The 14,167-nt window shown below is 46.5% G+C and overlaps 1 protein-coding gene across 1 annotated transcript in view; it reads left to right on the top strand.

Annotated features, from left to right (window-relative positions):
- CDHR3 (cadherin related family member 3) overlaps positions 1-7,132 on the top strand; it is a 58,144-nt gene extending 51,012 nt beyond the window's left edge. The window contains 4 exon segments of the mRNA XM_058568468.1: positions 2,014-2,027; positions 3,507-3,538; positions 5,297-5,343; positions 6,826-7,132. Of these exon segments, the coding sequence (XP_058424451.1) occupies positions 2,014-2,027; positions 3,507-3,538; positions 5,297-5,343; positions 6,826-7,132 (400 nt within the window).
- The last annotated feature ends 7,035 nt before the right edge of the window (positions 7,133-14,167 follow it).

Below are 14,167 nucleotides of genomic sequence, written 5' to 3'. Positions count from 1 at the left end.
TTTCCACCACTTCCTTTAGGTCACTGTTTCTGGTGATGTCAGGAGAGGGAAAGATAGAGAAGCAGGATTTCTCTACAGGGTAGAGAGGGTGTCTGGGGTGAAGGAAGGCAAAGGAGATGTGGGGGAAGGAATCCCGGCTCCTGTTGGTCCTGGTGGAGCCTCTTCATCACCTGCTGGGCCAGGTTCTCCCTGGCACTTGCCCTGTCTTGGTGACCTTGCCTTGGATAAAAGCTGCCGAAAAAAGCCTGGTGTGAGGAGTGATAGAATATGCTGTGCTTTTATAGGTAGAATATTTAAAGGAGGGAATGGAATTAGAGCAAGCACAAGAAACTGATGAGGGAATTAAGTTTTTGGCTCCAGTGACTCAATTGGGCTTTTGTGTGACTAAATAATCATTGTTCTTTTGCGTGTGGCCAGGATCCCTCTCTCTCAAGGGCTGTAAAAGTGGGCCTGTTTCCTCTTCCTTCTAATGTCACCTGCTCACTAATCAGCCTCTTATTGTGACACTCTGCTGAGTGTCTTTACTGGCTAAAGTGAGGTCCAAGAGTGAAGTGAAGAGAGCACTGGATTGTTACAAGCTTCCCCCAGAGCCCGTTTCTTGAGTCTCAGTAGCTCCTACACTGAGAGCATCATGGTTATGAGCCTGGGCTTTGGAGGAAGATGAGGCCTGGATTCAAATCTTGGCTCTACTCTTTTCTAGGTATATGGCTTTGGGCAAATGACAACTTCTGTGAATCTCAATTTCCTTAGTTGAAAACTAAACAATTAAATGAGCAAATGCAAAGAGAGCACTTATCACTGTTCTTGACGTAGAATAAATGCTTCATACACTAGGTTTTTTATCTTGCTGCATTATTTTTCATGGCTGAGTCCCAGTGAGCTCAGGATTCTAGATTCCAAGTTTAGCTCCGTGCCCAAGCATCTTGGGGTGTTGGAATGTCAGTTTTGGAATTTCTCACTGGCAAAAAGAAAGGGTGATAAGACTCGTCTGCCTTTTAAAGGTATTTTGAAGATTAGTACTGTCAAATAATTTAAAATGTAGGAATGAAAGACTATGTAAAAGCATAAGGCATTAGCAGAAAGATGTGTATTGCCTTTTGCCATATTTATTGGGGAAGTTCGTTGCTATTGGCAACCTTGACTGCAAGGTGAGAAATCCTTGAGCATCTGCTGGAATTAAAAAAGGCATTTTTGTTTGGACTACTCACAAATTGATTTGAAAAAAAATTTGGCTCCAAAAGAGTGGCGCTTAAGCTTGTAAGGAGGGTGGTGTTCGGTAATGGGATTTGGGCAGAAGTTCTTAAAGGAAGTAATCCAATAGACATCGCAACTCCCATTCAATTTATGGTTAAATGTTAAATACGCACCTTGAACCTGCTTGCTTTAACTTACATTCTAAATGTTTATTGTTTTCAACATGGCTGACTTAAAAAAGAAAAACTAGCTAGTAATTCAGACTCAGACCTGGGATCTCTGGAAATTACTTGTACCATATGGCAGTCAACATTTGTCCAGTAGCAAAATAGAATAAAATTAGAGTCACAGAATTATAGAATCCCAGGTTATCATGGGAGGGGTCTTAGAGTCCAAGTCCAGTTCTTCATGTTACAAGAAACCAGGGTTTAATTGCCAGCCCTCGATCCTTCTGCTGTGAGCTAGGCCTTCTGCTCAGCTGGCTGCTGGGGAGAAAAATGGGCCAGGAAGACTCGCAGGACATCTGATTGGGGTGGTCATGCCCTCACCAGGCGTTGTCAGAGGAAATGTGTTCCCTGAAGTTCTATAAAGGAATAGTTTTCAAACTTATCAAACTCCCAGAACCTCCTTAGTCCCAAACCAATATGGGCGCTCCTCTGTTTGGAGCAGGGGGGGATCCCAGCCTTCACTTTAGTCCCCATCTTTAATCAGCCCCTGAATCTCGAGGAACTCAGCTGCCCACAGGCCCCCGTATTGTCGTGTGTACAGTGCAGCATACTGTCAGGTTAATTCTTGTCCATCCCTTTTCTCCCCCCGTAGGGTGAAGAAAGGAGGTTGGTATGGTGCCTACTCCCTTTGTTTATTGATGTTGTTGTTGTTGTTTGCTTGCTCTGTTCTACTATATAAAAGGACTCCAGCTCGGCAAAGAATCAGGGTGCAATCCTGTCTTGGTGGGTTTTCAGCCGCATCATCCGTAGATGGAATGAAACAGCAGTCAGACATTAGCTTGAGAAAGGAAAGGGCCAGGTGATGGTGCCATTAGCCCATCAGATCTCTCGTTTTGCCTGTTCCTGACCCAGAGTCACCTCCAATCAGCTCAGCTTGAGCACGTAGAGGTCCGCTCTGTGCCAAGTGGGACAGAAATGAAAAATTCTCCGTGGGTTAAACACAGACGCTATCTACTCTCTGCTCCACATGGAGGGGTGTGACCCCTCCTGAGGACAGCTAATGCTCTGTATTGGACAGATGCCTCTTTTTAAAGAACAAATGATACTTTATTCTCAGATTGTAATGGATTTGATCATTTTCACGGGTTACTTAGGTCAGGCTAGTTGGAAAGGGGGCTGTGCAATCAGATGGGCCGGGAGAGCTGAATGCCTTCAGGGACGTTGGTGAATTGAGCAAGGGCCAGCTGAACAACTCCAAGCCTGAGGGGATGTCACCACCTGGCCGAAAGTTGTTCCCTCAAGGAGAATCCAGGCTGTGGGGAGAGACAGGACAAAGAATTGGAAAGTATGTTTTGAAAAAATGATAGCTTTAATCAGTCCTATCCACAGGTGTGTGTGTCTGTCATGCACAAGGCACGTCTAAGCAGGGTTAGAAATTTGATTATAATGGTTATTGATCATATCAAATGAGATGGTTTAATAAATGAGAGTTTCGTGGGGCCAGCCCAGAGGTGTTGTGGTTGGGTTCGCTTGCTCCGCTTCCGTGGCCCGGGGTGTGCGGGTCAGATCCTGGGTGCAGACCTACGCCGCTCATCAAGCCATGCTGTTGCAGTGTCTTACATACAAAATAGAGGAAGACTGGCACAGATGTTAGCTTAGGGCCAATCTTCCTCACCACCACCACCAACAGCAAAAAAAAGTGCTACTCCAGTAAATGCACAAAATAAATAAATAAATGAGAGTTTCACAAACTATCTCCCACCTTAGTTACTTTTTAAAAAGCACACAAGGAATGGATGCAAAGCGTTGCCACGTTATAATAAACAAATGTATCCATTCAATCTTGCTTTCTTACCTAGAAAACCATTTAAAAGCTAATTTCCTAGGTCCAGTAATAAAAACAAGCTGGAAAAAGTAAAAGAATTTTTAAAAATTTTGTGTATTATATCTATATGTGTGTGTGTATATGTATTTTTCTGAGAAGATGGAAAGCTGTCAACAAGCATGTCTACAGACAGAAAATTCTTTGCCATGTCTTCAATACTGATTTCAAAGCCTGTTTAAGAAATCTCATTGTGCGGGTAGAATTTTAAGGTCAATTTAGTGTCCAAGAAGCTTAACTTCTGCCTGTTCTATTCCCTGCAGAAAGGAAGAATACAGAGAGAGAAGTTGTGCTGGTGAGTACGGTTGGCCCCGGGCACCTGGCTTGGGTGTGGGTGATCGGGGGCTCCCGTCCCCCTCCCAGGCAGGCCCTGCCACCGCCTCATGAGGGTGTTTATCATTCAGAGAGATGCTGGTATTTGGCCACTGGAACAGATTGCTGTGTGACGAACTCCTCATAGAATTTGTTCCCTCCACTAAACGTGTCTGCTGATATATTTGCAGAAGAACTGGATTTCATAAATATTGAATAGTGGTGTTTATTATCTCCACCAGCTCTCTAGGAAAGTGAGTTGAGGGAGAGGAGCTTAAAGACCAGAACTGGTGCTTCAGCCTTCAATGGGATTTATTTTTTTCTCTGCTCTTCCTCAACCCTGCAGAAAAGTGATAGAGAAAGAACACTACTTGGGTCCAGGGTTGGCTCTGCCTGCCTGGCCTCATGACCTTGTGGACTCCCTCAGCCTCTTAAGCTTTAGATTCCTCATCTGTGGAATGGGAGCGAGAACACTTGCCCCAAGATCACAGATGGGGAAATATTTTGAAAATTGTTATAAGAGTTACACAAATGCAAAGTGTTACAGGATAGTTGGAGAGTGACCTCCCCATCTTACCTCCTTGTTTTCCTTTTACTGAACCTGATCTGCCTGATCCATCACTGGGAAGTGATGTGAAAGTGACCCCCTGCAGCTCTTCCCCACCCCCTGATAATAAGACTCATAAGTTTGAGGAATAATATGCACAGCGAGGAGGACAATCCAATGTGCTGGAATGTTTGCTTGGAGACCTTCACCTAAGTACTTATATGTACCCGTCCATCTAATAACCAGAGGGAGAGGCCATGTGTTGTCTCCTCGGTCTTATTGTCTAAGGCAGTAGTACCCTTGGTGTTGCCACTCAGAGACTGCCTTAGAAATGTGTAATATTAAATTAATCACTTAAATAAATAAATCCCCATGACCGTAAAAAGTATGGCTGCTGAGCTGATCAAGTGGATGAAACCCATATAGTCTTCGTTTCCTCTCTTTTCAGAGTTGGGGAGCTGTGGGCAAGTGAGTAGGTGATGTCTTATGTGATCAAACTGGGGGTTGCAAAGCCCACTAAACTCCAAACACTGTCCCCATCAGCTGCTAAAGAATGGCGCCATGGGAGGCCACTGTGGGAGGGAAGGGGGTGTTTCCATGGGGACAGAAGTCAGGTCCTGGAGGGTGGCACAGAGTACGGATCAGGGGAAAACAAAGATATAGAGCACAGGGCTTAGATAAGGCAGGCCAATATTGCATTGCCCTAGGTGAGGGGACACAGCCAGAGCCCAGGGGTGGGAGCCTGTGGGTGCTCGTCCGTGCCTGCCTTGCATGTCTGTCTGACAGAGCCCACAATGTAGTTCTTAGCCAGTGTTGTGTGGCATTTCTGCTCTTCCTTCTATGCAGCGTAGGTATCATTTATCAGGAAGCTTTCCTACTCCCCAGGTCTGGATTAAATGTCCTCCTCCCTCTCCCTCCTGTGCCCCCATAGCATCCTGTATTCCCCATCGTAGCCCTTAGCACTGTTTTGTAGCGCCTGTTCGTCAATGGTTCCCACTTGATTGCAAGCTTTGTGTGGGCAGTACCCACTCCTGCCTTGTTCACGTTGTGTCCCCAGCATCCAGCATAGTGGCTATTGAATAAATAAATGTTGAGAAGGTGCTGGGTGAGGAATTTGGGCTGTGAAGATGGGTGGCCTTGCCTGGGAAGGGGAGTATAGGGTTGAGCTTGAAGCTGTCTCTTTCTTCTCCTTAGGAAACAATCCAGATGAACACTGCCTTTGATGGAGAAACCATAGATCCAGGTAATTAGGTGGCAATGCCACCCATAAGGGTGTTTTCCATATTCCAGGCTGGTGGAGTCAGGGAGGATCTCGTCCAATTTCCTGCTCTTAACTCAGTTTGTCAATCCGTTTGTTTATGTTGCCTCTACAGTGCTGACTCTTCTAGGCTGCTTGCAGCCACTCAAGCACATGATCCTGGGTGAGGCCTCAGAGAGTTTCCACCTAAAGGCTCCCTCTCAGGGACTACACCTCTGTCTAGCCTCCCTCCCTAAATCATGAACCAATTCAGGGAATCGGTGAGTTCAACCCACGTTTTTCTCCCTGCTCATTGGGACTCAACCGCCTCCCATCCTTTCTGAATGCTTCTGACACCATCCTGTTGGTAGTGAGAGAGAGGGAGAAATGGCAAGCTTGGCTTCTTTTTTCCCTAGATCAGGGCCAAGAATTTCTTCTTGGTCGGCAAGATGAACATAAGGTAGAGCTGGCCTCCAGGGCTCTCATCACTCCCATGAAATCAGCTCCAAATTTAGCTCCTTTACACACATCCCTCTGCTTACAAAGGCTCAATTATAGACGTGAATAAAGGGAAGGAAACCAAATTCAGGAGGCAAGTGTGCTGGCTCCCTGCCACCCTCACATGCAAACGGCTCGGTTCTCCTCTGAAGGAGGATGGCTCCTCTCCAGGAGAGGCTGCTGCTGCTAGAATTAAATTTCCCTCTATTATTAGGGACTTGTTACCATAATGTGCCCACATTAGCATAAGTGCTGTTGGGATCCTCTGCTGAGAGGCCACTCATGCCGCATGGAAATGGAAGGAGCAGGGGCTCGCCTGAAACTCAATCTTCTGGGGCCAAACCAGGAAGGACCGAGGCTGTTATCCTGTGTTTTTGTGTTTAACAGAAGGAAAAAGAAGAAATGAGCCAACTGGACTAATGTGAACAAACATATCAATTAGCATCCATGGGCTCCAACGGGATAAAAATGGTTCCCTTGCATCGTCTCAACTGGGGCCAGATTTGTGTGCCTGTGTCTACAAGTCTCTGCTAACCTAACGTAAATAAAAATCAGTCTTTTCGTCCTTACTTGGTGAATCTCTTTTTATATCAGGGGTTCAAGGGTCTTTTAAAGCAAACAAATCAGAATGTAATGGGTAACTCCATTGGAAATCGAACCTAATTTATCCGAAGCTCACATGGTGTTCAAGATTTATGTGGCCTTCTAATCTTGCAGCTGAGATGGCCTTAAGACTCGCCTAAACCTTTCTATCCAGAGAGGTGTGATATTTGCTGCGTGTGTGGTCGGAGCTGTGTAGCTCTATGGCTCATGGAAAGGGTAGGCTGGTGAAGACTGTGATAGTCACAAGCCTGCTTTCTATCTAAATTATTCACACCTTCTAGCATGCTTCTTGCCCTGGGGGTGCGAATAGAGCAGGGTAGAGATGGGGGAGGAGAGAATCATTTAAATTCCTTCTTTTACATGGTTATTGCGTATTTTTTCCGCTGGTTACCGGGGCAATATATGAATTCAACTCAAAAACTGGAGCCAGAAAGTGGAAAGATCCTTTAACCCAAATGCCAAAATGGAAGGAGTCCAGCCGCCTGGGAGCTGCTTGGAGTGGAGCTGCCTCTGGGGAAGAGACCGGGCTCCCGAGGAGCACCAACAAGGAAGAAGATGGGCTGAGCAGCCAAGTGCAGGCTGAGGATGCAGGCCTGGGTTCTAGAAACCAGGATGGCAAGCCGAGCTCCCCACAGAGCAGAAACCCTGCCCTCATGAGCAGTGCTTCCCCCAAGCCAAACCCAGAAAAGTAAATGGTATCTGGTTGCCACAGCCACAGTGCAGCACTGGGAGGGGCCTTGACTGTCGGCAGGGTGCAGCTTCACCCTAAATTCTATGAGGGCCGGGGTGGGTGTGCCATAGTGGTGAAAATGTGGGCTGAAGGGACTCAGATTTGGGTTCCCAAACGAGACATTTAAAACAAACAGAAAGGGGGGCAGCCCAGTGGCATAATGGTTAAGTTTGCATGCTCCGCTTTGGGGTCCTGGGGCTCGCAGGTTCGGATCCCAGGCACGGACCTATGCACTGCTTATCAAGCCATGCTGTGGCGGCATCCCATATAAAGTAGAGGAAGAGGGGCACGGGTGTTAGTGTAGGGCCAGTCTTCCTCAGCAAAAAGAGGAGGATTGGCAACGGATATTAGCTCAGGGCTAATCTTCCTCAAAACAAACAAACAAACAAACAGAAATGGGTTTGACCCCATAGTTGTCGTTTTCTGAGACGGCATAGGAAAAATTTCTCTCAGGTCTCTGTACTTCTGATCAGCTGACTACTAACTTTTGGCTGTGGGATTGTAGGGTTTCTTCTTCAAATTGACTGCTAGGAAGCTCCATGCAGTTCACTCCAGGACTTCCTGACACAGATACTGAGGACTCCCCTCCCACCTGGTTTCCAATTATTTTTCTGCCTTTATTTTAGTATCAACCAGATTTTGTCACTTATAAATAAAGTTCAATGCCATACATCTTTGTAAGTCACCTCAAGTCTTTTTCAGAAGAAGCAGAGCAGTGAAAAAAAATGCCTGCATAATTAATGAGTTGTTCATTTGGGAAGAAGAAAACACAATAGATACCTTTAATTCTTTATTAAGGTATGACTTATAATCAATAAAGTGCACAGATCTAAGATATTCAGCTGGATGATTTGTAGACACCTCCCAGAGGCAACCACTAATCTGATCTTTATCATCGCAGATTACTTTTGCCTTTTTTGAATGTCATATAAACGGAATTATGTGGTATGTGCTCTTTTGTGTCTGGCCTCTTTTGCTCAACATCATGTCTGTGAGATCCATCCTTGTTGTCCTGTAGATCAGTGTCCAGCTCTCATCACATCCCCACTGTAGGAATACACCACAGTTTAGTTATCTGTTCTACACTTGGGTGGCTGCTTCAAGTTTTTTGCTATTATACATTACAGCACTATGAACTTCCTTGTACGTGTCTTTTGGTGAGCACAAACACTCGTTTCTTCCGAGCATATTCCTAGAGTGGAATTGCTAGAGTCATTGCTGGAATCGGCTGAGAATTCCAAAGTTAGTGGCCCCAGTTTACATTTCCACTAGCCACGACTGAGAGTTCCAGTTGCTCTACATCCTTGTCAACACTTGGTATTGTTGGTCCTTTCAATTTTAGCCATTCTGGTTAAAATTTCTCTTGAAATGAAATCACTATTTCTAAAGCTAAAACAACACCAATCTTCCACCCACCCTGCACTGCTCCTCCCCTACCTCCTGTGATTGGAGGGAACCACAGGACTCAGAGTGGAGACACAGCGGGAAGCTCTATCCAACCATACAACTGGGACTTTCCCCCTGTGCGTGTGAGCAATGAACTGAAAATATATGGTACTACGATGGACTAGGAAATGGAACTTTCCAGTGTGTGCCTAGTGGAGGCTGAGCAAGTCTCACTTTACCTCTATGTCCTGACCCCCAGCTGCTGTGGTCCTCATCCAATAACCACAGGAAAGGACCAAGGGAGAGTCTACTAGAGCAGCACCCCCTGCCCAGTTGGGGAGCCAGATGAGCGCTCGCCAGGCCCACCACGGCCCATGGGAGGCAGGTGGGATCCGTCCTCAAATGCAGACCTTCGGAGAGGGCAGCTGCCCCTTATTTTGCACGTGTGTGTCAGTGTGACTTCTCAAGAAAAAGAAACATTTAAAAAATGCCCTTTCTGGGCCTAGATTGAGTGTGATTTATTAATAAGGGCTGGTTGCCTGGGAACTCCCTTGAACAGGTTTAAATTTTGCAAAAGAAGGCAGAGCTCTTCATTTGCGGAGGTTCAAGTGGGTGAAGTGGCTGATTACCGATTTAAGACGCGGTAAGTCCGTGGAGCCCCGAGTGAAATGCCTTTCTTAGAAGCTCTCTGCCTCAATGCAAGTAAAATGAGGCTCCGGGAAGGCTGAAGGGGGCCTAGTAACTGTTTATGAGCCCATTAAGGATGATTAAAAGGAGGGCGGTGAGCTGCTGTTCACCCTTTTCCAACAATGACAGGGCAAGAGGGAATTGTGCTTCTCGGCCAGAAGACGAGAACGAAGTTCGGCAGAAGGAGGGACTTCCTGAAGGCTGGGGTCTGTTTGAAGAGCTTGATTTCTTCCCTGGTGATGTGCAGGAAGAGCTGCTTGTCTTCCAAGCCCCAAGAGGTGAGCCCCGAGAACCCAAGACACGGGCTCAGGAGTGGTACCCGGAGGCTTCTGGCTGGGGAAACTCTGCCTTTGCTTTTGCATCTTGGGCTAGTTGATGAGGGGAAATCAGAAGTCTGAGGTCCACAGCTGAGGCCATTTGGTTTTTAACATTGACCAGGTTTGGAAAAAAAAAAGTAATCTGAATAAAATGAAGCCAGGGACTATTATGGATCTTGGGAAAGTTTTCTCACATTTCTCTCCCAAGGCTTTAGACACGTATGAACTTATTGTAGCTAACGTTGACCTGCCTGATTCTGAGTCATGACAAAATGGAGGCAAAGACACTCAGGGATCAGTCCATGGAGGGCTCCATAGTTGCTGAGGATTTAAAGCCGCACAGTGAACTCTGAAGTTCCAGCTTTCCGTTGTGCTCAGTAGAAAGCAGGGCCCGCATCTCGTCTGCTTGTGTCAAGAGCACGTGGCTCACGAACAGAAACTGGGCAATGACACCTTCGCTCCTCAGAGCCCTCTTTCACGTCTGCAGTCCTATCTTTTGCTGTTTTATATAATGTGTTTTGTGATGGCTGAGAAAATTAAGCAACAAAATGAGTGAAGAGTGAAAATGATCACTATTGAAACTTGGCGTTTCTCATTTCAAATTTAATGTGTGTTTATACCTCCCATTCATTCAATAAATATTTATGGAGCATCTACTGTGCACCAGGTACTGACTCTGCAAACACAGCACCTCAAACCCTGCCCTCGAGGAGCTTACATTCTGAATGCAGCATGTCAAAAAGCCATCCTCAAAGGATCTATTTCTAGTTCCATCCTGGCCTATTTGTTTCTTGGTTCCTTGAATCTTCATTCTGAAAGATAAATTAACCCAAACCTTTCTGGAAGAACAGATCATTCAGAACCATTTAAATATTTTTTAAAAGCATAATGGGGAGCCCTTGTCAGGAAACAGTTGAGCTGCCCAAGGAGGGGCCACAGCCTTGGGTTATCAGGCCAGCAGGCTGTTGATACGTCTCCGGATGGCAGCTCTGAGCCAGGGGTGACTTCTGTGTGTGGAAGATGGAGTATCCTGAGTCAGTGAGACATCTGATCTGGAGGTCAAGGGAAAGGTGAAGCATAGGGTTGGGAAGGGTGGGGGAGACTCAGATCACTGAGACCCTCCTTTGTGTCACCTGTATTGGGGGCTGGATGTGGCTCCTGCTCTAAGGGAATTGTCCAACTGAGAAGATGACCAGCTCATCGAGAAGACAACCAGCTACCACACAGGTGCTCTATGAGAAACGAATGAGTGTCAGAGGCAGCGAGTGCTGGATGAAGTAGACATGGGCCCCCCCAGTCACTGAGGGACAATGGAAGATCTGGAACCTGAAGGGGTCTTAAAGGAAGAGATGAGTTCAAGGGGGCAGAGAAGAGAAATTGTGAGCAAAGGCTAAAGCACTCAGAATCCTGGTCTTCCATCCATTTTCAGCACGTGCCTGGCTGGTGTAACCTGGAGTGAATAACCACAGCCCCACACAGTCTCCCAGGTGTGTAGCAAGCACTCAACAAACATTTGTAGAATTGGATTGAAGAGAGCAAGCCTGTGGTCGGTTTTCTACCCAGGTCATGTAGCAGAGTCACAGCTTTCCTAACTCGATCTAGACAAACATTGTGATAATCGACATCAGGTACCAGGCACTGTTCTGGGTTCTGGGCATACAGCAGTAAGAACAATGTTCTTAGTGTTTACATCCCAGCGAGGCAGGAGAAACTGAATATAAAAACAGACAATGGCTGGACCATATATAAAAACAGAGCTCTGACCCACACCTGCAGCCACCTGCCCAGGAAGCCCCTGATCTCCAGTCAACAGCCCTGGAAGCCTGCCTGCTATGTCAGCCTTGCAGGAAGCCAGATTGCTATCCTAGCAACAGTCCCGGAAGCTAAACAATAACTTCTGTAACAATCTGCCCCAAATCGCCAGGGCTTGATTAGTAACTGACGGCTTTCCTAATTTTTATCTCCACTTCCAACTTAGGACCAACCAGAGAAAGCCAAATGGGCAGCATAGGATGCCCCCTCCTCTGAGGCCACCTACAGCCTCCACCAGCCTCCAACCAGGGCACACCTGCAGTCTTCCCTTTCTTCCTCTATAAAGCTTTCCCACTGCTCTGCTGCCTTTGAGCCTCCGCTGAAATTTCAGTGGCGGTGGCTGACTCCCTTGCTATGGTAAACTATGAATATGTAGCTGTTGCTTTTCTCATGTGGTTGGTCTTCATTTATTTCCACAGGAATGATAGACAAGTGGATTATATATATATACCTGTATATGTATATATATACACCATATGTAGATATATATATGTCATGTGTATATATATGGTGTGTTAATGGTAGTGAATGCTATTAAGAGAAATGAACAGGGTCAGGGTTCTGGAGGGTGGGCATGGCCACTTTGAACAGGGTGGTCAAGGAAGGCCCCATCGTCAGGTGCGAGTGAAGCAGTGGAAGTAGGGAAAGAGCCTGCAGGTAGCTGGAAAGAGCCTTCCAGCAGAGAGTGCACAGCAAGGGCGACCTGAGGAGCAGCAGGAGGAAGAGAGTGGTGAAGACGAGGGCCGGAGGAGGTGACTCCTGAGAGGTGTGTGGGGAAGCAGGTGTGTATCTGTGGGGGGAGGAGGGGGATGTGTGGTCTGTGGGGCGTGTGTGGTGAGGGGGTGGGGATGGTATACACATCACACAGGGCCTTGTGGGCCATTGTAAGGACTTAGGCTTTTGCTCAGGGTGTGATGGGGGCCATCGCAGTGTTTTGAGGAGTGACATAATTTATGTTGTAAAAGCATCTCTCTGATTGCTGATCTGAGAATAGACTTCAGGGGGGAGGGCATGGGGGTGGAAGTAGAGGGACCAATTAGGTGGCTCTTGGATTAATCCAGATATGAGGTGGCAGTGGCTTGGTCCAGGGTGGCAGAGGTGGAGGACGGTGGGCTCGTGGAAACCTTGCAGGACCTTTTTGAAGGAGCGTCCCAGATGTGAAAGAAGTCCTGAGTTCTCTCGGGCCCTATTCCCGTATAAGATAAAGGTGCCACCAGCAGGGTTTAGCCACCCCCTCCATGGAAGCAACCAGATACAGCTATTTTAGAGAACACTGGGCAGTTCTTCCTGAATGCGCCTGCCCCCTGCCTGTCTGTGAAATCCTTTGCTTTCGGGGATGGTGGTCACATGCGTACATAAGCATGATGGGGGAGTAAAGAGACCCTCTCAGTGTTTCTGCCGCATTGGACTTCCTGCCAGACTCCAGACAGACCTGGGTGGTGAGTTCCAGGTCTGGGGTCTGTGCCCTGCAGTGGACAGGTTGCAGGCACCTCATTCAACCTGAGCAGCACATTAGATTCACTCTCAGTCTGAAAAAGTACAGTTCCGATTAAAGACCTTTCACCAAGAGACCTGAGTTGTAGGAAAAAATTGTTGTCTGTTACTCCCAAGAGAGTCTAAGTTCTTAGGAAACTCATCTGTTTAGAGGGAAAAGGAGAGATGAATGTGTCCTGGAAAACTGGAGCCTTATGATCAGATTTTTGGAGACAGTCCCAATGTAAAATGGTATATCCTACTGTCCTCATGAGTACAGACCGTAATTATCAGCCCTGATTTTTGGTTTGGAAAACAGGATTCTTGTAAGTCTTAAGACCAAGGCAAAGGATGCTTACGAGCTTTCCGTTCTGCTTGGGTGGTGCCTGCTAGGTGAGGCTGGTTTGGAGGCGAGCATCCCGCTGCCACACACTGGGCCCCATGGACTCAGAACCCCTTTCATTTCTGAGGTTTTCAGAATCACCCTGTGGCTGCTGCGGCCCCTTCAGAACCAGGCACATCTGCGGGAGGGAAGCTGGTTAATCTGATTTACAGGTGAGGCTCACATGAGCTCCACTCCCCACACAGCCCATCTCGTTTGTTCCTCCACAGGCAGAGCACACGCCAGCTAGCATGCTAAGTGGTCTTTTTTTTTGGTAACAATTGTATTATTTGTATTGTAATTTAATTCACATACCATAAAATTCAGTGGTTTTTAGTATATTCACAGAGTTGTGCAACCATCACCACTATCTAATTCTAAAACATTTTCATCACCTCCCACATAAACGCCATACCCATAAATAGTCAGTCCCCATCCCCAGGCCCTGACACTTATTAATCTACTGTCTGTCTCTATGCATTTGCCTATTCTGGACATTTCATATAACTAGAATCATACATTATTTGTCCTTTCGTGTCTTGGCTTTTATGCTTAGCAGAATGTTTTCAGGATTCATCTATGTTGCAGCAGGTATCAGTCCATTACTTTTTATGACTGAATAATGTTCCCTTGTATGGATAAGCCACATTTTGTTTATCCATTCCTCAGTTGATGGATATTTGGGTGGTTTCCACATTTCAGCTATTTCCAATAATGCTGCAATGAACATTCATGTACAAGTTCTTAGCGGATGTATGTTCTAACTTCTCCTGGACTCTCTAGGAGTGGAATTGCTGGGTCGTATGGTAGTTCTATATTTATCTTTTTGAGAAACTGCCAGACTGTTTTCCAAAGTGGCTGCACCATTTTACCTTCTCACCCGCAATGCATGAGGGTTTCACCAACTTTTAAAACACACAGGTGAGGCGCCCTCAGCCCA

This window comes from Diceros bicornis, chromosome 3, assembly GCF_020826845.1.
Source record: "Diceros bicornis minor isolate mBicDic1 chromosome 3, mDicBic1.mat.cur, whole genome shotgun sequence".
NCBI classification, from domain to species: domain Eukaryota; kingdom Metazoa; phylum Chordata; class Mammalia; order Perissodactyla; family Rhinocerotidae; genus Diceros; species Diceros bicornis.
Note: the sequence above shows the minus strand (reverse complement) of the source record. Positions and strands in the feature narration are given on the sequence as shown.